Here is a 26,492-nt window from a genome sequence, read left to right on the forward strand (position 1 = left end):
GTATCTTTCTGTTTGTGGGCCTTGTGGCTGTATGTTACTATGTAGGCCCGCGGCTCCCCATCTCTTTATACTTGTTTTTGAGTCTCTACTCTTTAATGAAGCTATTAGCCATTATTACAGTCCAAGTAAATTATTTTATATGAACCCGGCCCGACATCCTTCACAAATCACAAGAAGAAAACTTTTTGGGGATGGAGATTAAATTATTTGGTACCATCACTCATCACATATCTGAATCCTTGTAATGGTTTTACTGTGTTATATACCAACACTCATCACTCATCAATGCCCTAGCTATTGTTTGTTCTCATAAAAACTTAAGAGTGTTATTGAAGGAGGAAGAAATTGCTGTTAGCAACATCAGGATTGAAACACGAATTCTTCAATTATGTTATGCCCCAATTCCCCATCCTTGAAGAAACAACCACCTTCTGTTGATAATTTAACTCAGGCAAACAATACAACAACCCCCATAAGGATCAGCAACTATGGGGTATGGAATAAAGTCTAAAGCAACTGTTACAAACGCAATGATCATACCATTCTTTCCGCCGAACCATGCATTCAATGTGTCAAAATATGTCAAAGAAAGCAAAGGAGAGCCACCAAATTGGGCATCCACCTAAACAAGTATTCATTCCTTTTCTTCCTCTTTTTTTTCCCCCAAAAATTTGTAAGGAAAAGTACTGTTAATGAAAATGATGCTGACATTGAAGGTAAATTAATGAAAATGATGCTGTTATACAGGTCAAAGCAGTGGGGAGATTACTAAAACAGCAATGAAACAGCATAAATGAACAATGAACAGACATCAACTGTAACCTCTTTGTTGAAGTATCCTTGATCAGCGAATTGAAAATATTATTTTATTGGGTAAGACCAAATATCTACAAATTACCATTACCTAAAACTAATTCAACAAAGAGATCACATCTGCAAAAGAATGAAACGAAAGACTCACTACTCAGGCCAAAAAAACAAGAGGGCTTAGTACGTGCCAAATTTTGATCCTAGCTGCTCAGCAACTTCTTCCCAGTTTTGTACATAACATAGGCATCAATGGTTGCACACTCAATCTGTTCAGGTGTAAGAGACGCCTCAGCCCAGTTCATCCATATCACATCCTGAGGCCTCTGCTCAAGCCCCAGTTTCAAAACCTCACGTGCCAGGTCCCTTGGTCCATACGCAACAAGCCTCGGCTTGCGAAGAACACTGGCTGCCAGCTCATTCAGCTCCACCGCATTCCTAACTTCGATTCCGAAACTCTCCTTGAGCTTCCAAAGATCATGTTTCATCTGAACCCCAACAAAGATGACGTCCTTCATGAGAAGAAAGTTTTTGAGGGAAGGACACACAGGACCTGACTCGTGATGGTCTAGTCTTATGAGAACGCAGCCAATGCAAGAGAAGAGCTTTATGAGGACTACCCGTTCTTCAACTCTGCCATCATCCATGTCTACCAAAGACCATTCGGTGTCGAACCCGACAACCATGTCTTTGTAGTCGCGGATGTTCTGGGTTATGAGGTAGAGGCAGAGGTGGATTGACCCGTGATCGGATACAATCTCGGTGACCACATTGGTGCCATCGCTCATAACGTTGCTGAATCCTCGTAGTTGATGTGCGCTTTTGGATTTGGAAGATGGTTCCATTGGTGGTGTATTGGTGTGTGTGTAATGTGTAGAAGAGTAGAGATTGAAGCCCTGAAAAGATGGAGAATTTGGAAGATCCAGAGGCTAAGGAAGAAGAAATGGCAGAGGCGCAGAGTCAGAGACCCCAGTGCTTGTTTGACCAATCGAGCTCTTTTTCAGTGAACTCATTTTCTGTTAAAACAGATTGAAAATGAATAGTAACCAACTTTGTGGAACCAATATCATGGACCCATGTGGCATCCATCTATATGGAGTTTCTTAGTAAACACCATACTTAATGAAATTTTTAATACCCACTTTAACATTGTGTAAAAAGACATTCAAGGACAAGCTGATTTTTTTGGTCAAAAACAAATTCCGCTTCTTCCTAAACCATCAACCTAATCCCTCCCCCCTTGATTTGGGATTGAGGTGTCATGGGCGACTCTTTCTAGGCACTTATGGTGTGTTACTAGAGATCGAGGTGCCACGAGCATCACATTTATGCGTGGTGTAGCATTACCAGCTCATTATAAGTATGTCATGTATTATATAATATGATTAATATTTTTCACTTTATAGAATAAATAGAAGGCATGCTGCATTTATTGAGCAAGTCATAGCAATAGTGTCTGAGATGATGAATCATCTGAGATGTTTGCTTGACTGCAGAAGAGCCACCCCTTGGTCTGGGCCTGAATCATTGTTGTAGCCTCCGGGCATTGTGAAGGCGGCTGCAAATGTTACAGTTGTGATGAGTGTTGCAACCATCAAAAGGGTCTGACCCATTTGCTTGTAAGTTTGCATTTCAGAAAGGGCTTCTTCTTGATCTGCTCTTGGGGAAATCTTGATGTTGCTCAACCAAGCAGGTGGGGTACCAAGAAGTCCCCAAATGCATGTGCTTGGGATTATATTCTGCAAGTAAATATTGATTAAGAGCAACAATATAGATGTACTTTACTTATAGTTGTCCACAATGATGAGCATGTACAAAAGCAATGTCTATAAGATGAAGAATTGTGGTTTGTTAAGCATGTAACACAAATTATACACTAGTGAGATTATGTACTCAGTACTAACCTTGGGAGATGTAATACAGCTGGATTGTTTAATCGACCTATCAATGTCAAAGGCTGTTAGGCCATATTTGTTTTTGGATCTTTGATTTACTCTTCCATCCCAAGTCAAGTAACACATAATCCAAGCTTTTCTTTCAGTGGCGGCAAGATGCAATGGCGTGTTTCCATCACCATCAGGCTGATTTATGAGCCCCTCTAGTTCTTCTGTTTCTAGCATATACCTGACAACATTTGCTTGCCCACCGGAAATGGCAATATGAAGAGCATTCCGTCCATATGGGTCAATAAGTTATCCCGAATCTGGGCAATGCCGGGTAATCTCTCTTATCACACTGGTATGACCTTTTCTGGCTGCAACATGAATTGGTGAACATCCTTCTTTATCCAAAACATATGCAATAGAAGCATCAAGTTCTAGTAATCGTTGAACTGTTTTTTGGTCGCCGAGGGTTGCTGCATAGTAGAGAGGAGTCCTGCCTTTGTGATCAGCTTCTTTGATCAGCTGCTGTTTGAATCCTAGAAGTACTTCCATGATATCTTACAGTTACACAAAAATTGAGTTTAAATAAGAAAATACAGAAGTTGGGAATTTATATCGGACATATAAACAGTACATATGTGACTGGTACATTATTCTATGCAAGGATGTGCCTAAAGACTCTTGCTGATTAGAGGAGCAAATCTGAACAGTTAATACTAATTTTCTTTTATACAAATTCAACTACCAAAGGTGTCTATCTGAAGATATAAGTCTATATAGAATTGCAAAGAATTTGATATATATTAGGGTTTGTGGAAAAGAGGAGGCAGAGAGAATATGATCTGTCGTCATCTTATTCATCTTATAAATATCCTTATATAGAGGTAGGGTTTACTAGGTTTAGAATATTTACTAGTATGCCCCTACAACTAATTACAGGAATAGCCACATATAACAATATATTTACAACACTCCCCCTTGGATATTCCATGTCATTAGTGTTGTCTCTGCTATACGCTTCTAAGTTGCCTCGTTAAAACCTTGCCAAGTAATAAAAACCCTGTGGGAACAAAAATAACCTTGGTCGAAGGAAAAAGAGTGCAACGCGCGTGAGTGTGGAGTAGTCGCATCAGAACCTCGAAAGTAGGTGAAGTCATATCTTCTGGATCATAAATAGATAGTATGTCTATGGGAGCGGGGTGCATTAGAGTTGCTACACCAAAACCTTGCCTGGTAAACCCAATGGGAAAAATCCGTGGTCGAAGGGAAAAGATGAGCAAATGCATATATATCAGATCAACACATCTTCAGGATGTAGTATGAGTAGGGTGACCATGCTAAGATGTGCCTCATTAAAACTTTGCCAGGTAACAAAATCCAGTGGGACAAAATAACCCTGGACGAAGGACAAAAGAGTACACGATGGTCAAGCGAGTATACTTCGGGATACTCCCCCTGATGTCGACTCCCCCTGAAGACTACATACTAGATAAATAAGCAAATCTACTCGAACATGCATCAAGAACATGGACTTTGGCAGTGACTTGGTGAAGAGGTCTGCATGGTTGTCTTGAGATCGGATCTGCTTGACTTCAATCATCTGATGCTCTTGTTGCTGTTGATCGAAGAAAGACTTCGGTACAATATGCTTGGTGTTGTCTCCTTTGATGAAATCTGTCTTCATCTGCTGGATGCAAGCGGCATTATCCTCATATATAATCGTTGGTTCATCAGTGGTGGAATTCAGTCCACACGTAATTCGAACATGCTTGGAAACTGCTCTTAGCCATATACATTCACGAACTGCTTCGTGAAGGGCTAGAATCGCAGCATGATTCGAAGAGGTAGCAACAAGGGTCTGTTTCGTAAACCTCCAAGATATTGTTGTATTCCCAATGGTAAAGACATAACCAGTTTGAGAACGCGCCTTATGCGGGTCTGATAGATACCCTGCGTCAGCATATCCAAAAGGTGGGCATCATTCCAAGGATCGAGGGGGTTCGATCCATTCCTTGATGCGTAGCTAGGGATAGAATAAGTCCATATCCGTCGTACCTCTAAGGTAGCGGAAAATGTCTTTTATGCCATTCCAGTGACGGCGTGTTGGCGCAGAGCTACATCTAGCTAACAAGTTCACAGCGAATGAGATGTCTGGTCTAGTACATTGAGCCAAGTACAATAATGCGCCTATTGTACTTAGATATGGGACTTCTGGTGCCAATATTTCTTAGTTATCATCTGCGGGACGGAACGGATCCTTCTTACGATCTAGACTACGGACGATCATGGGCGTGCTAGAACGCTTCGCTTTATCCTCATTAAAGCGCCTTAACATCTTCTGGATGTAATTCGATTGATGGACTAGAATTTCATCTACATGGTGCTCGAGCTCCAGGCCAAGACATAAATTCGTTCTCCCAAGATCTTTCATCTCGAATTCCAACTTCAGGTGTTTAGTTGTTTCCTTGATCTCTTCAGGAGTACCAATTAGATTCATGTCATCGACATAAACAACTACAATAGTAAAGCCGGAACTTGTTCTTAATAAACACGCAAGGGCATAGAACATTATTCACATATCCCATCCCGATCAAATACTCACTTAGACGGTTATACCACCTCCGTCCGGATTGTTTCAATCCATAAAGTGAACGCCTCAAACTAATGGAGAGCGTGTTCCGTGGTCTGGAACTATTTGCATCGGGTGTCTTAAGTCCTACGAGAACTTTCATATATATCTCTGTATCAAGATCCCCATAGAGATAAGCAATGACCACATCCATAAGCTGCATACTCAGTTTTTCGAAAACTACCAAACTGATAAGGTAGTGGAACGTTATGACGTCCATTACGGGGGAATACACTTCCTCGTAATCAATCCCAGGGCGTTGAGAAAATCCTTGCGCCACTCGACGAGCCTTGTATCTCACAATCTCGTTTTTCTCATTACGCTTCCTTATAAATACCCATTTAAATTCTACAGGTTTAACATGGGGAAGGTGTAGGAACGACAGGCCCAAACACCTTTCTCTTTGTCAAGGAATCTAATTCGACCTGGATTGCTTCTTTCCATTTTGGCCAGTCGTCTCGACGTTGACATTCATCAACGGAGTGAGGTTCGATGTCATCGCTAGTTATGATTTCGGTAGCTACCGCGAATACAAATATATCATCGATGATAATCTCGTTTCGATTCCAGAGCTCACTTAAGCATGCATAATTTATAGAGATCTCTATGTTCTCAGGAGTGGGTTCAAACGTTGGAGCGTCCCTCAACGCCGTCTCTTCTGGGACAGACCTATAATCCGGAACTATTTCGTGAGATGGATCGATTAAGATTGCGATGTCAAGGGAACTCGTTTGTGCCAAATTTATCCTCTTCTGCGGATAAGAGTCCATCGAACCTAGGGGTCAACCTCACTTCTGGGCAGGGACATATGACTGGTTAGCCGCTATGGCTGTACCTCGTCCATCTGGGACGACACGTCCTCCTGGGACGACACGTCCTTCGGGGACGGATATCCTTGCAGGCACATTTGCAGCAAGTATATGTGATCTCGTCACTTTAGCTAGATCAGAGAATGCGTCTGGCATATTATGAGTTATACTCTGTAGATCTAGAATTCTCCGCACTTCACTATCACATTGTGCGGTTCGGGGATCGAGATGAGACATAGTTGGGACATTCTACTTCAATTCACGTCGTTATTCAGGAACGGTGACGTTCTTATCTCCCCCTAACGGCGGGAAGACTGTCTCATCAAAGTGACAATCCGCAAATCTAGCGGTAAAGAGATCGCCTGTCAAGGGCTCTAAAAAGCGTATAATGGATGTGGATTCATAATCGACATATACGCCCATCGTTCGTTGAGGACCCATTTTGGTACGTTGTAGCGGCGCAACTGGCACGTAAACTACATACCCAAATACGCGTAAGTATGAAACGTCAGGTTCGTACCCAGTCACCAGCTGTAACGCGGAGTAAGGTTCGGTAGCAGTGGGCCTCAACCGGACCAACATGGCTGCATGCAAGATTGCATAGCCCCACGCAGAAATTGGAAGCTTGGTGCGCATAACCAAGGTTCGTGCGATCATTTGTAATCTTTTAATGAACGCTTCTGCGAGACCATTCTGGGTGTGAACATGGGGAAATCGATGTTCAACATTAATCCCAAGGGACATGCAATAATCATCGAAGGTTTTCGATGTAAACTCTCCGGCATTATCAAATCTTCTGGACTTTATAGGATAATCTGTGTGGTGAGCCTTCTGGGCGAGAAGTTTAGCAAAAGCAGCGTTTCTTGTGGACAATAGTGTAACATGTGATCACTTTGTCGATGCATCAACCAAAACCATGAAATATTTAAATGGTCCGCATGATGGTTGGATAAGTCCACAAATATTCCCTTCTATCATTTGCAGGAAAAGGATGGAGTCTTTACTAGTCTTTGCATATGATGGTATAGTATTCAACTTTCTGAGTGAGCAAGTTTGGCATAATGTGTCACTAAACACAAGATCCTTATTAGTAAGGGGATGCCCGTGTGATGAATTGAGGATACGGCGCATCATACTTTGACCTGGGTATCCCAACCGGTCATGCCATAGAAAGAAACTGCTCGAATTGGTTAACTTCTGGTTAACTATGTGATTGGCCTCAATCGATCTAATGGTGGTCATATAAAGACCGCTCGATAGGCATTTCAATTTCTCCAATGTACGCTTCTGGCCATACAAATTGGAGGTTATGCAAAGATATTCCACTCCATTTTCCTCAGTGGTTTCAACGTGATAACCGTTGGCTCGAATATCCTTATAACTCAACAACGTTTTTCTGGAACTTGGAGAATATAAGGCCTCATTAATGGTAATTCAGTACCATTGGACAACATAAAAATGAGCTTTCTCATGGCCCTCTATCAGGTTGGATTGGCCTGATATGGTTGTCACAGAGGTATGAGTAAGTAATAAGTTTGAAAAATACTTCCGATCTTGAAGTATGGTGTGCGTAGTAGCACTGTCTGCCAGACAACAAACTTCCCCACTAAACATGCTTATTCATAAATTTAATTCAATAGATCACATGTATGAAAATAACTTAATTGAATTAAATAATATTCGAGCATAACCAAATTTCCAAAACAAATAATCCAAATCATAAATCACCAAAATAATCCGAATAAGAAAAACATTATTCAGAAAATAAATACGGCACAAGCGCCGATCATATCCATGTCATCGAGTTTCTAGTCCTCGAAGTGTCCAGTAGCAGTCTGGAAATCAGTGACCTCTAAGGTGGTATCCATAGGAAATGATCCCTCAACGAGATTGGTCTCTCGAGTTCCGCGACTGGCGTGATACTCATTTACAGCTTGCGCTGATGCACGGCAGGTGCGGGACCAGTGATCAGTTCCTCCACATCGGTAACAGAGATCATTCTGATTCTGATTCTAGTGGCGACGGGTCGGACTAGTGTTCCTCTCATTTCGAGTTCTTAGGGCCGAAGAACCGTGGTTCCTACCATGTGGGCCATGGCCACGTTGGCCTCCGTCATATAGGTCATTCCTCTGAGAACCTTTCCTTCCATATCTCGGGCGGTCAGACTTTGTGCCTTTTCCATGACCTCGGTATCCTCTTTCGCGGTTTGAATCGCGATAAGCAACTGCGTTTGCTTCAGGCAATGGTGCTGCTTTAGTACCGACAGGTCGGACTTGATCATTTCTCATTAATAAGTTGTTGTTCTTTTCAGCGAGCAACAGAGTGGTGATCAATGCCGAGAACTTGGTAAAATTCCTCTCCCTGTATTGTTGCTGCAGGACCAAACAGGAGGCAGGGAAGGTGGAGAAAGTCTTCTCCAATAGGTCAGCTTCGGTGAGCTCCTCCTCACAAAATTTGAGGAGCGACCGGATCCGGCAGATCTCTGAATTATACTCATTCACGGATTTGAAATCCTGTAAACGAATGTTCTGCCAATCATGTCTTGCTTCAGGCAAGAAAATGGTCTTTTGATGGTCAAACCGCTCTTCCAGAGCAACCCAAAGAGCTCGTGGATCCTCTTCAGCGAAGTACTCAACTTGAAGTGCTTCCTTCATATGCTTCCTAATGAAGATCATGGCACTTGCCTTAAGAGATTCTGCGACAACATTGTCTGCATTAATTGTCGATCTCATCTTCTTGGCAGTCAAATGAAGCTTAACATCTTGAGTCCACTTTAGATAGTTTCTTCCGGAAACTTCCAAAGCGACGAAATCAAGCTTGTTGAGATTTGACATTCTTTGGTTGAAAGGAACAAATAATCATGATTAGTGCTTCGGGCAATAATATCCATAAACAATAAATAAGAACTTCAAGTTCTATAACATGGTATAGACATGTAAAATCTACTGGTTTTATCATGTATGGTGAAATTATAAAGGAAACTTCAGGTTCCTTATATGGCATTATTGAAGCTACAGGTTCAATATTTATGTATGAACTACTGGTTCATTAATTACCTGCAATTTCTACACATATATTCTAGTGCAAAAATTTAAACAAGTAAAATATTCATATACCCAAGTAAAACAGAAAAATATCACAAAATTATTTGAATAAAAGTTTCTGACATTTAAGGTATATATATTAAACGGTTTGCATACTAACAATAAACTATCAGCAGCACAGTGGTTAAGGTGCACTCTTGTTTCCCAAGAGGTCCTGGGTTCAAACCCCAGGCATGACAAGAATTAACATCTCCTTTTTACAAAGTTTCAGGAGGCTTGCCATGTGTCAGCGTGAGAGTGGCGCATGCGTGGAGCTGACGTGGCAGTTTGGTGGCTGCCTGCGTGGCGTCCATGTGGCAGCGGCATGGTGGGCCTGCTGGGCCGCGCTGCACGGCTGGGCTGCACGACTGGGCTGCGTTGCTAGGCTGCACTGCTGGGCTGCAGCAAGGCTGGAAGGCAGCGAATGAGAGCTGCAAGGTGCTGCTGCGCTAATGCTGGAAGCGCGAGGAGGACTGCTGCTGGCAGCGAGGCGCGCGGGTGAGGGGGGGCTGCTGCCCGCGCGGGGTGGTTTCCGATCACCCCAATAAATCTACTCTTTTTATTATTTAATCATTCAATCTAAGAAAGCATGTATAAAATATATAATCCCAAATAAATCAATCACATAAATTTAGGGTTCATGCTTCATGGAGAATTTTTCAATCAATTAAGGTTTTAAAACATGAACATAAAATTGTTTTATAAAACCTATTTGGTTGAAGAACAAATTGAATGATGATCCTCTTTCGTTTAGCGATCCACAATCCAAAGAGTTTTTCGTGCTGATAACGTGTTGTAAAAGTATGTAGAAATTAGGGTTTGTGGAAAAGAGGAGGCAGAGAGAATATGATCTGTCGTCATCTTATTCATCTTATAAATATCAATATATAGAGGTAGGGTTTACTAGGTTTAGAATATTTACTAGTATGCCCCTACAACTAATTACAGAAATAGCCACATATAACAATATATTTACAACAATATAATATTAGTTGCTGAGAGTATGTGCATAATTAAACCATCTGTTGCAAAATATAGCTAAAAAAAAGAGCTGGGTCTAAACATGATATACCAAATTTCTTCTCAATTACAGTAGCATGCAGAGCTCTTTGGCCATCTGACCCACCATGAGCGGATGATGGAGTTGTTTTTGAAAACTGATTAATAATCTCTAACATTCCCCCTCTTGCAGCCAGGTACAATGGAGACTCGCCGGCATCATTTTCAAAAGTAGCCAATTTAGGGTCAACCTTAAGTAAGAACGCAGCAACTTTTTTGTGACCATTCCTCACAGCTTCATGTAAAACCATGTTGTTCCCCCTTGTTCTAATTCTCAGTCTCTCAAACACGCTGCCATTCGCATTTCTGAAGTCTACCTGTGACATGGATAAGATTTCTCTAACCAGATAATTGGCAATAGAGAAGTGACCAACCCTTGCAGCCACATGTAAAGGTTTATCTCCGTCTAAGTTTGGCTGTGTGAGAAGGGACCTGCATCTGCTATGAATCTCAGCCACAACATTTTTGTGTCCAAATTGCACGGCGATATTGAGGGCTGTGTTTTCTCGGGGTGTAAGTTGATATAGTAGGCTGGGATTATCTTTAAGAAGTTGTTTGAGAAGGTAAACATCTCCTGATTTTGCAGATTTGTAGATCCTTGGATCCATGGAATTTTGGATGTGGACAACTAGTACATAACCATGTGGGTGCTTCATATAAGGCCTTGTTAGTTTTGGTTGCAAATTTGAAAGCATTGAAAGACTCAACATCCCAACTTAGTCCTATAATTGACAATCAATGTGTTGGTTCTTTGACCTCTACATTCTGGTGTTGTTTAAAAATGGTGACGTGATTCTTCAGGACATGTGGGGGAACGAAACGAAATCTGCATAAAGGTCAAGCCAAGTTGGCCTTATAGACTACACTAGAACATCACAATCCATTTGATAATACATATAATTGCTGTTGGGACAAATTTTTAAATGAGGCAGAGCAATCAAATAGTCCTGTGAGGTCTACATGACTTGAGTTCCATATGAGTATTCATTCCTGCTTTATATAATAATCTGTTATCGGGTTGATCAGTTCAACCCCAGTCATTTTAAAATTAAGAAATTATTCATAATTATAACTATCTGATGTGATGTAGGAGCTTTTTAAAGAGGACTGCGTTCATTTAGAAGCCAGCAGCAGAGAGGAACCATTATAATAGTGCTGGGAGAGAATTAAAAGTCAGAGCCTTGGGATGTTTTTCTGCAAAGTGAAAAGCGTGCAAGTAAAATAATGTATAGTTGGAAATAGCTAAAATATAAATTAATTAAGATCCTTTTGAACAAGTCAAGCTTGCTAAGCTTAATCGTTAAGCTGAACTTTTGTATATAATTTAAGATATCCTTTTGGAAGGTCAAGCTTGCTAAGCTTAACTTATACTAAGGTAAGGATTGTTGATGAATCTAGTCCAGAAAATGATGTGCTGTGATTGTAGACAATCAGATCCGGTTTGGACCATATGAAGGGTTCAAAAAATGAGGCCTAAATGCAAAGAAAACATAAAAGTTAAAAATGTCAGATAAAAACTTGATTAACAATCTCTTCCATTCCATCTCTCCATCTCTAACTAGCTGCCAGATACTATGGGGATTCAGCTACATCAACTTCTATAGAAGCCAGAATATATTGGATCTGTTAGCTTAGTCTCACATCTATGCAGTATATAAGCTGCAGTGATAAGTTCCACTCATGGATTAAACATGGTATGAGAGCAGGTGTATCACATGGATAGATTAGATTCGTGTCTCTAGGCCTGCATGGAGGGGAAGTGGTCAGAGTAACTCCAGCCATGGCAATGAAGGGGAGTGTTAGCATAGTCTCACATCGCTTAGGTACAAACTATACACTTCCAAGGTGTAACCAATTCCAATATCTTCAAGAAAATGTTGGTCTTTTGTACTAGCATTTTCTTGAAGTTGACATGTAATTTTGTAAATGCTTGGGCCAATGGATCAGAATGCTTATTTCTGGTGCAATGTATAAGGAGTTGTTATGTTCCGCAGAAGATGTGAACTTACTGACCTAGAAATGTAAGTATACTTCCAATTTCAAACTGCTCTGACTGACTCAAAGAAGTTGCTCTGACTGAGTATAAGGTGCAAGCTGAGGCTGTATTTGGTTTTAGGATTAACTGTTGTGGGTCTAAAGTTTAATAAGTAGAACTTATATTAGAAAATAATTAAAAATGAAAGTCCCAAGCAGTTACTTTATTGAGCACAAATTTTATACTGATTTTTTTTACAGAACTTGTGTGTATATGTCAAATTAAGTCCATTTCGACTTTCATTCAATTATTTTTCTAATAAAATATTGAATAATAAACTCTAAACTAAAAACATTAAGGAAGTGCTAGACCCTAAATCTTAAACTATAAACTCTATCATGCGTTTTATCGAAAAAATGCTTTTAAAGTTTAAAGTGAGTAAACTCCCCTTTCATCAAAAGTAGGTCCTGAATTCAATTTTGGATAAACGAGAGTTGTTAATTAAAAAAAAAAAAAGTAAAATGACACTTTTTTATTTATGTTTTTTAAGTAACTAACAAAAGTGTTAGTAAGGCAAACTTCAGAAACAACCTCAAACAAGCCTTCAAACTCACTGACAAAAGCTGGACATAGTAAAACTATCTTCAGCTTTTGGCAATAACCTCGTATTAAAAACCTAGTTTGAATCTCCTCTCCTTCATCATCCCTAATCCTCTTGTCCTCGAATCAAGAAAAATTCCTCTCTTTCATCACACTTAACTCTGAGTAAGTGGCTAAGTGCTAGTAATATCTGTTGATAATGCACCCTAGTGCATGACAGTAGTGAAGAATGTACTGATTCTTCATTGTTTGTTCATACTTTTGCACTTAAGCTTACAGAGATGATAAATAAAAAACCTGCAGGCTTCAGGGATGGAAAACATTTTCACCAATTGGGAAAGAAACAAGAAGGTACTAACATGAAAAGCAGCCCCTACTGTCAGTCCCATGATTTTGACATATTTCTGGTTGGGCATGACAGCCAGAATCCCTGTTGTGAATGCTATTGCAGTGGATTGTAGAGCAAGGTATGTAAGAGCAGCTGCACTTGTGAAATAGTACAAATAGGTCTCCTTACTGTTAACTGCTCCCCAAAACAGAAGGCAAGCTGCATTTATTGAGCAAGTCATTGCAATAGTGTCTGTGATGATGAACCATTTGAGATGTTTGCTTGACTGCAGAAGAGCCACCCCTTGGTTTTGGCCTGTATCATTGTTGTAGCCTCCGGGCATTGTGAAGGCGGCTGAAAATGTTACAGTTGTGATGAGTGTTGCAACCATTAGAAGGGTCTGACCCATTTGCTTGTAAGTTTGCATTTCAGAAATGGCTTCTTCTTGGTCTGCTCCTGGGGAAATCTTGCTCTTGCTCAACCAAGCAGGTGGGGTACCGGGATGTCCCCAAATGCATGTGCTTGGAATTATATTCTGCAAGTAAATATTGATTATGAGAAACAATATAGATGTACTTTACTTGTAGACTTATAGTTGTTCAGAAGGATGAACATGCACAAAAGCAATGTCTATAAGATGATTAATTGTAATTTGTTAAGCATGTAACAAATTGCACTAGGGAGACTATGTATTCTCACCCTGGGAGATGTAATACAGGATTGTTTAATCGACCTATCAATGTCAAAGGCTGTTAGGCCATATTTGTTTTTGGATCTTTGATTTACTCTTCCATCCCACATCAAGTAACACAGAATCCAAGTTTTTCTTTCAATGGAGGCGAGATGCAATGGCGTGTTTCCATCAACATCAGGCTGATTTATGAGACCCTCCAGTTCTGCTGTTTCTAGTATATACCTGACGACATTTTCTTGCCCACCGACTATGGCAATATGAAGAGCATTCCGTCCATATGAGTCAATAAGTTCTCCTGAATCTGGACAATGTCGGATAATCTCTCTAATCACACTGGTATGGCCTTTGCTGGCTGCAACATGAATTGGTGAGCACCCTTCTTTGTCCAAAACATATGCAATAGAAGCATCAAGTTCTAGTAGTCGTTGAACTGTTTTATGGTAGCCGAGGGATGCGGCATAGTAAAGAGGAGTCCTGCCTTGGTGATCAGATTCTTTGACCAGCTGCTGTTTGAATCCTAGGAGTACTTCCATGATATCTTACAATTACACACAAAAAAAAAAAGAGTTTAAATAAGAAAATATAGAAGCTGGGAAACTATATCTGAACATATAGACATAGTATATATGTGACTGGTACCTTATTCCATGCAAGGATGTGCCTAAAGAGGATCTAGACTCTTGCTTATTAGAGGAACAACATCTGAACTGTTAATAATAATTAATTTTCTTTTATTCAAATTCAACTCCCAAAGGTGTCTATCTGAGGTTTAAGTCCATATAGAATTGCAAAGAATTTGATATAATATTAGGTGCTGAGAGTATGTGCATAATGAAACCATCTATTGCAAAATATAGCTAAATAAAGAGCTGGGCCAAAGTATGATATACCAAAATTCTTCTCAATCACAGCAGCATGCAAAGCTGTTTGGCCATCTGATCCACCATGAGCTGATGATGGAGTTGTTTTTGAAAATTGTTTAATAATCTCTTTAATTCCCCCTTTTGCAGCCAGGTACAATGGAGACTCGCCAGCATCATTTTCAAAAGAAGCCAATTTAGGGTCAACCTTAAGTAAGAACTCAGCCACTTTTTTGTGACCATTCCTCACAGCTTCATGTAAAACAGTGTTGTTCACCCTATTTCTAATTCTCAGTGTCTCAAACACACTTCCATTCGCACTGCTGAAGTCTACCCGTGACTTGGATAAAATTTCTCTAACCAGATAATTGACGATGGAGAAGCAACCAAGCCTGGCAGCCACATGTAAAGGAGTATCTCCATCTAAGTTTGGCTGTGTGAGAAGGGACCTGCATCTGCCATGTATCTCAGTCACAACATTTTTGTGTCCAAATTGCACAGCGATATGGAGGGCTGTGTTTTCTCGGGGTGTAAGTTGATATAGTAGGCTGGGATTATCATTAAGAAGTTGTTTGAGGAAGCCAACATCCCCTGATTTTGCAGATTTGTAGAGCCTTGGATCCATGGAATTTTGGTTGTGGAGAACTAATACATAATCATGTGGGTGCTTTATATAAGGCCTTGATAATTTCAGTTGCAAATGTTAAAGATTTGGAAAAGCATCACCAATAAAAAAAAATAGGGTAAATTACAATTTAATACCTCAACTTTACCTCGGATTTCAAGTTAGTACCTCAAGTTTAAAAAGTTGCATTTCAGTACCTCAACTTTCATTTTGTTGCAATTACATACCTCCGTTAGCTTTTCCGTCTGTCAGACCGTTAAGTGCTTACGTGGCACAGTGACGTGGCTTTAAAAAATGCCACAGACAAAAAAAATAATAAAAAATAATAAAATTTTTAAAAATAAAATAAATAATTATAAAAAACCCTAATAATTAAATGATAAAAAACCAAAATACATTTATTTTATTTATTTCATTTCTCTCCTCTCTCAGCCGCCCCCCCCGGCGATTCTGTCACTCAGCCGCCCCCCTTGCTTCTGTCACTCTTTCTCCGGCGCCCATCTCCGACGAGACCACCCCCCATCTTCTTCCTCTCTCTTTCTCCGGTGACTTTCTCCTATGACTGGTGGGTCTCGGGTTCCCCCCCTCCGCGATTCTCCTCTCTCCTCACTTCTCTCTCTTCCCGATCTCTTTCTCCGGCGCCTATCTCCAGCGAGACCACCCTCATCTTCTTCCTCTCTCTTTCTCCGGTGACTGGTGGGTTTCGGTTGCTCGGGTTTTGGGGTTCCAGGTGGTGGGTGGTGGGTTGATTTGTGTGGCTGGGAGGGAGGGTTGCTTGGGTGGTGGTTCGGCGGCAGGGTGTGTGGCTGGGAAGGAGGAGGGTTGCTCGAGTGGGTCTCGGGCGGTGCGTTGATTTGTGCGGCTGGGAGGGAGGGTTGCTTGGGTGGTGGTTCGGCGGCAGGGTGTGTGGCTGGGAGGGAGGAGGGTTGCTCGAGTGGGTATCGGGTGGTGCCGTTGATTTATGTGGCTGGGAGGGAGGGTTGCTTGGGTGGTGGTTCGGCGGCAGGGTGTGTGGCTGGGAGGGAGGAGGGTTGCTCGAGTGGGTCTCGGGTGGTGCATTGTGGGTCTCTGGTTTTGAGTTGCAGAAGCACAATGGAGGGAGGAGGGTTGATTTGTGTGGGTCTCAGGTGGTGGTTTGGCGGCGGGGTGTGTGGCTGGGAGGGAGGAGGGTTGCTTGGGTTTTGGGGAGTGGCTGTTGGTTGGGGCAGGAGAAGGGGTTGCTGGGTTGCTGGGTGGGGAAGAAGGAAGGGTTGTGGGTTTGGGTGTACTGGAAATGGATTTTGGGTTGATTTGTGTTGATTTATTTTGATGATTTTTGTTGATTTTTTTTATGGTTTTGGGTTGATTTGTTGGGGAAGAAGAAGAAGAAGAAGAAGAAGAAGAAGAAGATGGGGGGGGCAGCGGCGGCGGCTGAGAGAGGAGAGAAATAAATAAATAAAATAAATGTATTTTGGTTTTTTATAATTTAATTATTAGGGTTTTTTATAATTATTTATTTTATTTTTAAAAATTTTATTTTATTTTATTATTTTTTTTGTCTATGTGGCATTTTTTAAAGCCACGTCACTGTGCCACGTAAGCACTTAACGGTCTGACAGACGGAAAAGCTAACGGAGGTATGTAATTGCAACAAAATGAAAGTTGAGGTACTGAAATGCAACTTTTTAAACTTGAGGTACTAACTTGAAATCCGAGGTAAAATTGAGGTATTAAATTGTAATTTACCCAAAAAAATATATACTCATCAATCCTCAGCTCATCTTATTGTTGACAATTATTGTTTAGGTTCATTGACCTCTAGGCTCTAGATACTGGTGTGTTGTTTAAAATGGTGACGTGAATCTTTGGGACAAGTGGGGAAACAAATTCTGCAAAAACTTCAAGCCAAGTTGACCTTAAAACATCACAATACATTTGATAATACATAGAACTGTGAGGTCTACATGACATAGACTTCATATAACTTTGTGAGAAAGTCATGTCTGCTTCATACAATAATCTGTTATGTGGTTGATCAATTCAACTTGGTCATGCTAAAAATAAGAAAATATTCATGATTATAACTAACTGATGTGATGTAGGGGATTTTTAAAGAGCAGTGAGTTCATTTATAAGCCATCAGCAGAAAGGAATCATTATAATAGTTGTGGGAAAGAATTAAAAGTCAGAGCCCTGGGATGTTTTTCTGCAATGTGAGAAGCATGTAACTAAAATAATGCCTAATTAGAAATGGCTGAAAATATAATATTAAGATCCTTTTCAATAAGTCAAGCTGCTAAGCTTAATCTTTAAGCTGATCTTCTGTATAAAAATTAAGATGTCCTTTTGAACAGGTCAAGCTTGCTAAGCTTAATATATATTAAGGTAAGGATTGTTGATCATTCTACAGCTACATGCATGTAGGGGGGTCATGTCAGAAGAGATCGGCACCAGCAATAGATATCAGTTAACATGTTTGATATATATGCCCAAAATTTCAAAGGGATTATATGGTTTGAGCTTAAAGTACAGAAGACTAGCATTTTCTTGGAGTTGACTTGTAGGGTCTTGGACCCATGAATATTTGCTTATTTCAGGTGCAATATTTAAGGAGTTATGTTGTACAGAAGATGTGAACCAACCGACCCAGTCACCCAGAAATGTAAGTAATAATATGCATCCAATTTCGAACCGCTCTGACCGAGTATAAAGTGCAAGCTGGCACTGTATTTGGTTTTAGGATTAAATGTTGTGGGTCTAAAGTTTAATATTTAGAACATATATTAGAAAATAATTAAAAATGAAAGTCACAAGTAGTTATTTTATCTTGGGTCCAGATTTTATACTGATTTTTTTGTTACAGAAGTACAGAACTTGTGTTTATATGTAAAATTAAGTCATTTTAGACTTTAGTTTTAATTATTTTTCAATATAGATATTGAATAATAAATCATAAACTCAAAACTATAAACTCTATGATCTATCACACATTATTTTAAAAAAAATTGCCTTCAACCTTTTCAAGTCAGTAAACTCCTTTTTTTTTTAAATAATAAAAACTACTAAAAGTGAGTGTGTTAACTAAGCAAAAATTCAGAAACAGTCTCAAACAAGTCTTCAAACTCACTGCTAAAAGCTGGACATAGTAAAACTATCTTCAGCTTTTGGCAGTAAGGTGGTACTAAAAACCGAGTTTGAATCTCCTCTCTTTCGCCTCGGCCTCCATCATCACTCTGTCCATCCGAAAAAAAAAAGAAAAAAACCTGGAGGTCCTCAAACATCGGGTCAACAGAGTCTTTAGACTATTGGAAAGAGAAAAATGAAGGTCTTTAATTTGTTTCACCGTAGCCGACAATTGTTGCTCTGTTACCTCGAAACCATTTTACTTACATACAAAGTTTCTGATGTCCTGCAATTCCTACCTTTTTCTGCAACTAAGCCCTCAATGCTTCAATGCCATGCAAACAAAAAAAAGAATCCTATGAAAAATGGTCCATACCCATCTCTCTCTCTCTCTCTCACTCTCTCCCTCATCAGCAAATTGGGAAACTTCAGCCCCAACTGCCTCTGGTGCTTTGCATGGCACTTTTGTACAATCCAAGCGGTACAATTTTCAATTTTTCTTTGTATGATAAATTCAATTCAATTTAATGCTTTTTTTCCCAAATGCATGCCTTTCTTTTTTATACCTTGTTTAGATGCCCTTTCTTCAGCTACAGCAACATTCTGCTTGTAAACATTGTATGTTTTCGCAATTTGGGTTGAATGTTTAAAATGTTGTATGTCTGGGTAGTGTTTTAACTTTTAACATCAGTCACAATACTGGAAAGACAAAAGAACAAGAACCCACAAAGTTTAATAATTTTTTGTACATTGTGATATTTGATGACAATGTTTAGTTCATATGAATGAGATGGATTATACCCATTTTTCGTTTTGACTTGGGTTTTCTGTTTCTAAAACAAACCTCTTATACTGTAGAGTAGAATCCAAGGATTTCAGTTTTGTGGCAGAGGTAAAAGAGTATTGATATGGTTTCTAAGTTGAAAAGGAATCTAAGGCATAAAATTGAATTTAATGCGAAGTAAGGGAATGGATTGGTTAGGTTCGGATGAAATTTATAGGATTTGAACTTCCCTCATAACAAAAATGTATATGCCCTTACCTTTTTATAATCTATCATCCAGTTTAACTAAGGGATTCACTTTATTGTGGAAATGCTTCACATGGTAGTGTTGCAACAACTAATTTCAGTTGAATGTGACATATTGTAGCTTCCTGTAGAATGAGTCAATGACTTTATGACTTATAAGCTATTGATAGCAATCTTACTACTAACGGTTGCCCATTGTAATGCTACTCGTACCCAATTTCTGATGTCAATCTTAGTACTGATAGATGCCCATTGCAATGCTACTTGTACCTAATTACTACTAACATATGCCCATTGCAATGCTACTTGTCCCTAATTACAACTAACAGATGCCCATTGGTAGGTGGCACTTTATTGTCATCATTATCTGTCTCTCCTAGTAGGACTTGAATTGGCTTGTGCTAGGAAAATATTATCTTGTCATGTGCAGTTAATTTATTGTAAGCAACCTTATATGGTAAGATTCATTAATTGCGTTTCTTAGTATTGTGAAAAACTGATCTTTGTCTTTTCTTGGCCAATAAGAAATGATGCATGTTCCCAATGCTCACATATCAGCAGGGAAAGGCATACCAATTACTACCACAGCTTATTTTTTTTCTTTATTTTTTTTCTCTACAAGGATGTTTTGCTTTTGAGTATTTATATCTAGCTTTGTATAGAGTATGCTATTAAATGGAGATATTTCAGTGTTAGCAAAATTCTATGTTTATGAGTTAAATGTGTTCTATAATCGATTCCATATTTTTTTTGCGGCAATTTCTTTGAGTAATATGTCCATTGCTCTAACCTGGTGTACAATCTTTGGTTAGATGAGGCCAATGGTGGAATAATTGCATTGAACTTGATTCAATTTTATGGGAATACTTTCCATTTGTTTTATGGTTAAAATAATTGAGGACTATCTCTATTGAAATTGCTTGCAAGGGAAATTGTCATGGCTGTTGAAATTAACTATTCTAATAATGTAGTTCATAACTGAAAGCAAATTATGTATGTCTTACATAGAAATAGAGATCTCACTTGTATTTGTGCAAATCTTGGATACGGAAAGGCAGGAAAAATTGGCATTTATGTGATAAACAATCATTAATGAGGCCCATGTTCATTTAGAAGTAAATGATAAGTTTAGAACTTAGAGGTGTCAAACGGGCCGACACCCATTCATGCTTTCGTCTTGTGCCAAGATAGCTAAGATCTAAGTCTGGCACGGCCCGCGGCCCATTCGTGCTCATGCCGTGTTTGTGTCATGCCATAAACGGGCCGGCCCACAACCATTTTTATTTTTTTAGGGTGAGAAAACTTATCTTATGATATTTTTTCTTTCTTCTAATTAAATATTAACATCTTTTTGCTCAGAAAATTGATTTTCTTTATTGAAAAGTTCTTTAAAAAAGTAAAAAACACTGTTAAGCAAGTCATGCCTATTTCGTGCTCATGTTGTGCTTGACGCATGTCGTGCTCGTGTCGTGCTATGCTTGATAGGCTAAAAACTTCACCCGGCCTGGCCCATATGCTTGTGTCGTACTCGCTTGTGCCAGCGGGGCCCGTTTCGTGCTCGTGTCGGCTCGGCCCATTTCGTACTCATATCATGCATGTTTTAATCGTGCTCGTGCTCGTGCCCGTGCCGGTCCAGCCCGTTTTATATGAACTTTGGCCTTTAAGAACATTTTTCTGGCAGATTTTATCAGAGCCTTGGCATTTAATAAAATCGTGTTAAGATATGCATATGATTTAGGCAGTAATACCTAATTTGTGTTTGATTATAGCGTGGTCGGATGAATTACTATTACAAGTTTATTTCTGAAAACTACTATAGTATTCATCATATTTAGGGTATGTTGTTGAATACATTAGCCATTATTTTCAGAAAAGGTAACAAGTTTATTTACTTGGTAAATATTACAACTAAGTCATGACAATATCCCCATATTTGCTCATTGCGGTGCAGGTGAAGTGATTAATAATATAGCAATGTATTTATCATTACCCTTTATTTCCTCAGCATTCTCGCTCATGTGATCCTCTCGTTTCTCCTACCACTTGCTGCAATGCATTATGCCTTGCATTGTCAGGTTGCCAGAAAGTTTGGTGGTTGATGTGCTTTATAAGTTTTCAAGTTTCTTTCCACTAGCTTTCAAGTTTCTTTCCACTCATTCGAGAAGAATTTTCCAATTTCCTTCCAAACAGTGACCTGTAGGGTTGATTGTGCTCAGTGAGTTCTGTATGTGTATCTAAATTATCTTTTCAAATACTAATCCTTTCACAATGTTTTAGTTCTTTTGAAATTAGGCATTAAACTTAACCATTAGTCAAAGAAAGATTGTATTTTGGAAGAGAGAAAATGCATAAGGAATTCATCATATAAGATTGCAAAATTCTGTCACCTGACAAAATATTCTCCATCCCAATTTTGTTAGAATGCATAATTTCAAGCTACATTCACATCTTGATCTTGATACAAAACAATGGTGATCTGATTTTTTGAGCTGATTTAGCGATATACCTAACTTGCGTTTGCTTATGTTGCATTCGGATGAATTACTATTACAACTTTATTTCTGCTCACTACTATAAATTCATCATATTCAGAGCATTTTACAGAATATACTAGTCACTATTTTCACAGAAGGTAACAAGTTTATTTACTTGGTAAGTATTACAACTAGGTCATAACAAAATTCTCATATATTTTCCCATTGTCGGAGTGGGGTAAATGATTTATCTTATAGCAATCTATTACAACAGCTACGCTTGGTGCAATGCATGTAGACTTAAATTCCCAGTTTTCAGAGCAACTTTGCTGGTTGGTGCAGGGAGCTACTTTTGCGAAAAACCTATTAACATAAATCTCCTTTATTTCGTTTGTACCAGCTTCTGAAGTTTCCTCTCTCTATGCCTGATCAGGGAAACCCTTCTTGAATGTGAAAGTTGTGGAAGTGGGGTAAGTGCTATATTACTCACAAACTGAGCAAACTCTTTTAAGCGAACTCTCGAACTACCGTCCTCATCCTTAGAAAGGGTTTTTCTAGAACTCCATCCTTTTGAAGATTTAATTTTGAGAAGCCTTAGAAACTCCCACAATTCACTACAATCTATTCCCAACCGAAGAGCTTTTTAAGTTTCCTCGAGCTTCTTTCTCACTTGTTCAAGAACTTTCCAGTCTTCCTCCAAAGAGTGACCTGTAGGGTTAATTGTGCTCGGTAAGATCCTTATTGTGTATCTAAATCATTCAATTGCTAATCCTTTCAAGATTTGTTAGATCTTTTGAATATCTGGATTAAACGTAACCATTAATCGACAAAAGATTGTATTTTGAAAAAGGGAAAAATGCATAGTGATTCATCGTATGAGATTGCAAAATTGTGTCATCTGACAAATATACTCCCTCACAGTTTGTTGAATGCATATTCTAGACCTTGATCTTGGTATGAAAAGTAACATGATTGCTCATTCCCATTTCCTGTGAGGGTTGTAAATTTTGCAAACTCATGAATGAGGGCAAATGACTTCTTGGCCCAATTTAAGACGGATCTGGACTTTTTTGTTTTTCTTTCTGCTTTTTCCTTTCTTTTTTTTCCTTAGATGACTTTCTTGTAATATTACATATTTTGTATGTCTTAGAAAAAAACATTATCCAGTTGGTGCAATGCATGTAGACTAAATTGCCAGATTGAGAGAAATTTAGCTGGTTGGTGCGGGAATCTACTTTCCGAAAAAAGAGAAACTTTGCTGGTGGGTGCATGAAGCTACTTTTGCGAAAAACTGTTAACATGAATTCCTTTATTTTGTTTGTTACCAGCTCCTGAAGTTTCCTCTCTCGATACCTAATCAGGGAAACCCTTGTTGAATGTGAAAGCGTTGGAAGTGGGGGAAGTGCTATATTACTCACATCGCTCTCACAAAGTCTAAGAGCTTTTTAAGTTTCCTCGAGCTTCTTTCTCACTTGTTCAAGAACTTTCCAGTCACCCTCCAAAGAGTGACATGTAGGGCTGATTGTGCTTGGTAAGATCCCTATTGTGTATCTAAATCATATAATTGCTAATCCTTTCAAGATTTGTTAGATCTTTTGAATATCTGGATTAGATGTAACCATTAATCGACAAAAGATTGTATTTTGAAAGAGGGATAAATGCATAGGGATTTCATCGTATGAGATTGCAAAATTGTGTCCTCTGACAAATATACTCCCTCACAGTTTTGTTAGAATGCATATTCTAGACCTCGATCTTGGTATGAAAGGTAACCTGATTGCTCATCCCCATTTCCTGTGGGGGTTGTAAATTTTGCAAGCTCATGAATGAGGGCAAATGACTTCTTGGTCCAATTTAAGACGGATCTGGACTTTTTTGGTTTTTTTTTTAATGTTTTTTCCTTGAGCACTCCCACACCCGACACAGATAGTTTTACCACAGAAGTAGATTCAGAGGTTGAATCCGTCTTGTCATATCTCTTCCTCCTCTGTTATAGGTATTGGATCTCTCTTACGCTTACAACATAGGGGGCTGCTTACTTTCTTCGGGTGCATCGATGAATATGACTGGTGATTCTTCACTTCTTACTTCCCTTTGTTCTCCATCTAAGTTCCTAATTGTTTAAACTGCAAACTCTGAACAATTCCCTCTAGCCAGTCTTGCTGACAATTATAAGATTGTTGGTTCCATTTGTCATATCTTTATCTAATTAGTTTAAAATTCCCTAGTTAGCATAATTGTTGTATGATTATAATTGGATCTAGTTGGATCACATGAATGGAATTCTAGGAGCATTGGTTAATAAAATTTCCATGTTTGAACATTACGTCTTTTTCTTTTAATCTCTTCTTCCGTTTTTTTTTTGTCTTGACAGCCTTCTTCATTACTTTGTTTTCTTTTGACCATTTTTCTCTATCTTATTTCTTTCCATTATCGGTTGATTTCTCCTGACCTATATGTACTTTAACTAAAAAAAATCCAGATATTGGGAAATGGTGATGTAGGAAGCACGGACACGCACACGCACACGGACATGGACACGGACACGGGCATAGACACGGGCACGGGCATCGGGAAACAACATGATACGACATGCCAACACGGAAAATTTCCAAAAACTAGGAATGTTGGTTGGTCCGATGTGGAATCAGCGGAAGATGTGCTTGCCAATATTCTCTCAAGGCTTCCTGTCAAGTGCCTCTCAAGTGTCAAGACTGTTTCTAAACTTTGGCATAGATTGATTCGCAGTCCAAGTTTCACTGTATTGCATTTAAGCCGATCAAGAGAAAATGCAATCTATACTTTATCCTTTTATGGATGTTATAAGAAATCTGCATTTGGTCAATGCTGATGGGGTAACCGCTGCACGAACCACGCTTCCTGGTTTTGAAACTATTTCAACTCTTAGTATGATTTGTTCCTATAGTGGGTTGATATGTTTCACCAATTATCCCTGGTTTCCTCACTCATATAAGACAAAAGTGGTAGTGACAGACTTGAAAATCCAAATGTGCAATCCTGCTACTCGTCATGTTCGGTTACTACCTAAAGGTAGCTCATTAGAACAGGAACTAGGCATGGGGGTTGCCTTTGTTCCAGTAATCAGTGAGTATAGAGTATTTCGGTTTTTTCATTCCAAATCCAAATCTCAAGTAGTCCGTCCTGAGTGTGAGATATTTTCATCAAGGACTGGAACCTGGAGAGGCATAGGTTGTGTTCAGAATTGTCCTATGGGTGCAAATCACGTGTTTGTTAATGGAAAAGTTTACTGGTTTATTGCTTCAGAAGAAGATCATGAAATCCCTGGATTCATTCTTTCAATTGATATGGAGGAGAATTTTAAAATTATCAGCCTTCCAGACGAAGTCACTGAACACTCCTTCTTAATTAATCTTGAAGGTTGCTTATCATTAGTAGTTATTTATGATCATGATGAAATCGTGGAGGTATAGATCTTAAAGGATGAAGATGCGTTTGTGGGAGAAGAAATGTAGTGATTATATCCCCTATGAATCTATAGGGTGCCTTGACTCTGTAGTGGCAAGAAATAATGACATCTTTTTCATAACTACAGAACATTATTTTATCTTTAATACCGATGAGATGACTTGGAATGAGCTCGATTATGAAGAATTGTTTGAAGGGAATTCTCCTGTTGTCTTTACTTATAGTGAAAGCCTTCTCCCCTGTAAGTATTATAATTGGTTTCAACTTATAACTCTTTTTTAATGCTCAAAGTTCACTGATTATTATCTTTCTTCTTATTTAACTAGTGGGTATTTATCCAAAAGTATCTTGAAATTGTGATATTTACCCAGTAGAATCCTATCTTAATCTGAACCGAGTAGATGATACTAACTCATAATGCAACCATTGTGATAATTTGGCATGGCCTAAAGAAAGCAGCTTATTGGTTTTTTTTACTTATGAACTTGGGGATCATCTGACATGTTTTTAAATATCTTAAACAGGTATCTGAGTTCTGTATTCTGCAAGAGAAAAGAGGAGCAATAAAAGAGAAACATGATTCTGGTTCTTGTGGTATTTTTTCCAGCATGACAACATATTTAGTTGAACTCCTATGCATACTTCAACAACTCTTTTTTTTTTTTTTAGTTACTTTTTGCTTTATGTACTTAGTTAACTTTTTGCTTTAGGTACTTTTGAACTGGCAGTTGTTATGTATTGTTTATTTGAATTCTGAATATTCTGAGTGTTTTAACATTATCCTTTACCCTTTATTTTACTATGTATTTTGCCTTTTGTCTTTACCATTCTTGTTTTTATTGACAAGAAGCATTTTTTTGGGGGTAGTCAACCTGAATGATGTTTTTTAGACAATGGGAATTCTGGATGGATGAATTCTATGCATCTGACTTATCTTTCAAGAACCTACAAGGACAACAATAATAAACACCATTTTAACACCTAATAGTAATCTCAATCCATTAGTTGGTGATCAAAAGTGGTCCAAAAGAAGGCATCTTTCATGACTGTGCTGTAAACAACTTGTAATCTTTTTTTGGTCGGGATG

At 38.9% G+C, this 26,492-nt stretch overlaps 2 protein-coding genes and 2 pseudogenes across 3 annotated transcripts; 1 reads left to right on the top strand and 3 right to left on the bottom strand.

Annotated features, from left to right (window-relative positions):
- Positions 1–1,010: 1,010 nt before the first annotated feature.
- LOC147298215 (protein RISC-INTERACTING CLEARING 3'-5' EXORIBONUCLEASE 1-like) lies at positions 1,011–1,652 on the bottom strand. Its single transcript, XM_086246057.1, has one exon. The coding sequence runs from the start codon at positions 1,650–1,652 to the stop codon at positions 1,011–1,013; it is 642 nt and encodes a 213-aa protein (XP_086102183.1).
- Positions 1,653–2,207: 555 nt separating this feature from the next.
- LOC147298216 (protein ACCELERATED CELL DEATH 6-like) lies at positions 2,208–10,893 on the bottom strand (annotated as a pseudogene).
- A 2,194-nt stretch (positions 10,894–13,087) lies between these two features.
- Positions 13,088–15,367, bottom strand: LOC147298217 (protein ACCELERATED CELL DEATH 6-like). The gene is made up of 3 exons (XM_086229774.1): positions 14,758–15,367; positions 13,873–14,405; positions 13,088–13,708 (listed from the first exon to the last, which is right to left on the bottom strand). Exons 1-3 carry the CDS (start codon positions 15,350–15,352, stop codon positions 13,088–13,090), a joined length of 1,749 nt encoding a protein of 582 aa, XP_086085900.1. The 5' UTR covers positions 15,353–15,367.
- Positions 15,368–22,611: 7,244 nt separating this feature from the next.
- Positions 22,612–26,185, top strand: LOC147298218 (F-box protein At5g49610-like; annotated as a pseudogene). Its single transcript, XR_015119995.1, has 6 exons — positions 22,612–22,687; positions 23,109–23,219; positions 23,320–23,489; positions 23,955–24,027; positions 24,441–25,646; positions 25,930–26,185. The product of XR_015119995.1 is annotated as an F-box protein At5g49610-like (transcript).
- The last annotated feature ends 307 nt before the right edge of the window (positions 26,186–26,492 follow it).

The sequence above is a fragment of the Dryas octopetala genome, chromosome 1 (assembly GCF_963921425.1).
Source record: "Dryas octopetala chromosome 1, drDryOcto1.1, whole genome shotgun sequence".
Classification (NCBI taxonomy): domain Eukaryota; kingdom Viridiplantae; phylum Streptophyta; class Magnoliopsida; order Rosales; family Rosaceae; genus Dryas; species Dryas octopetala.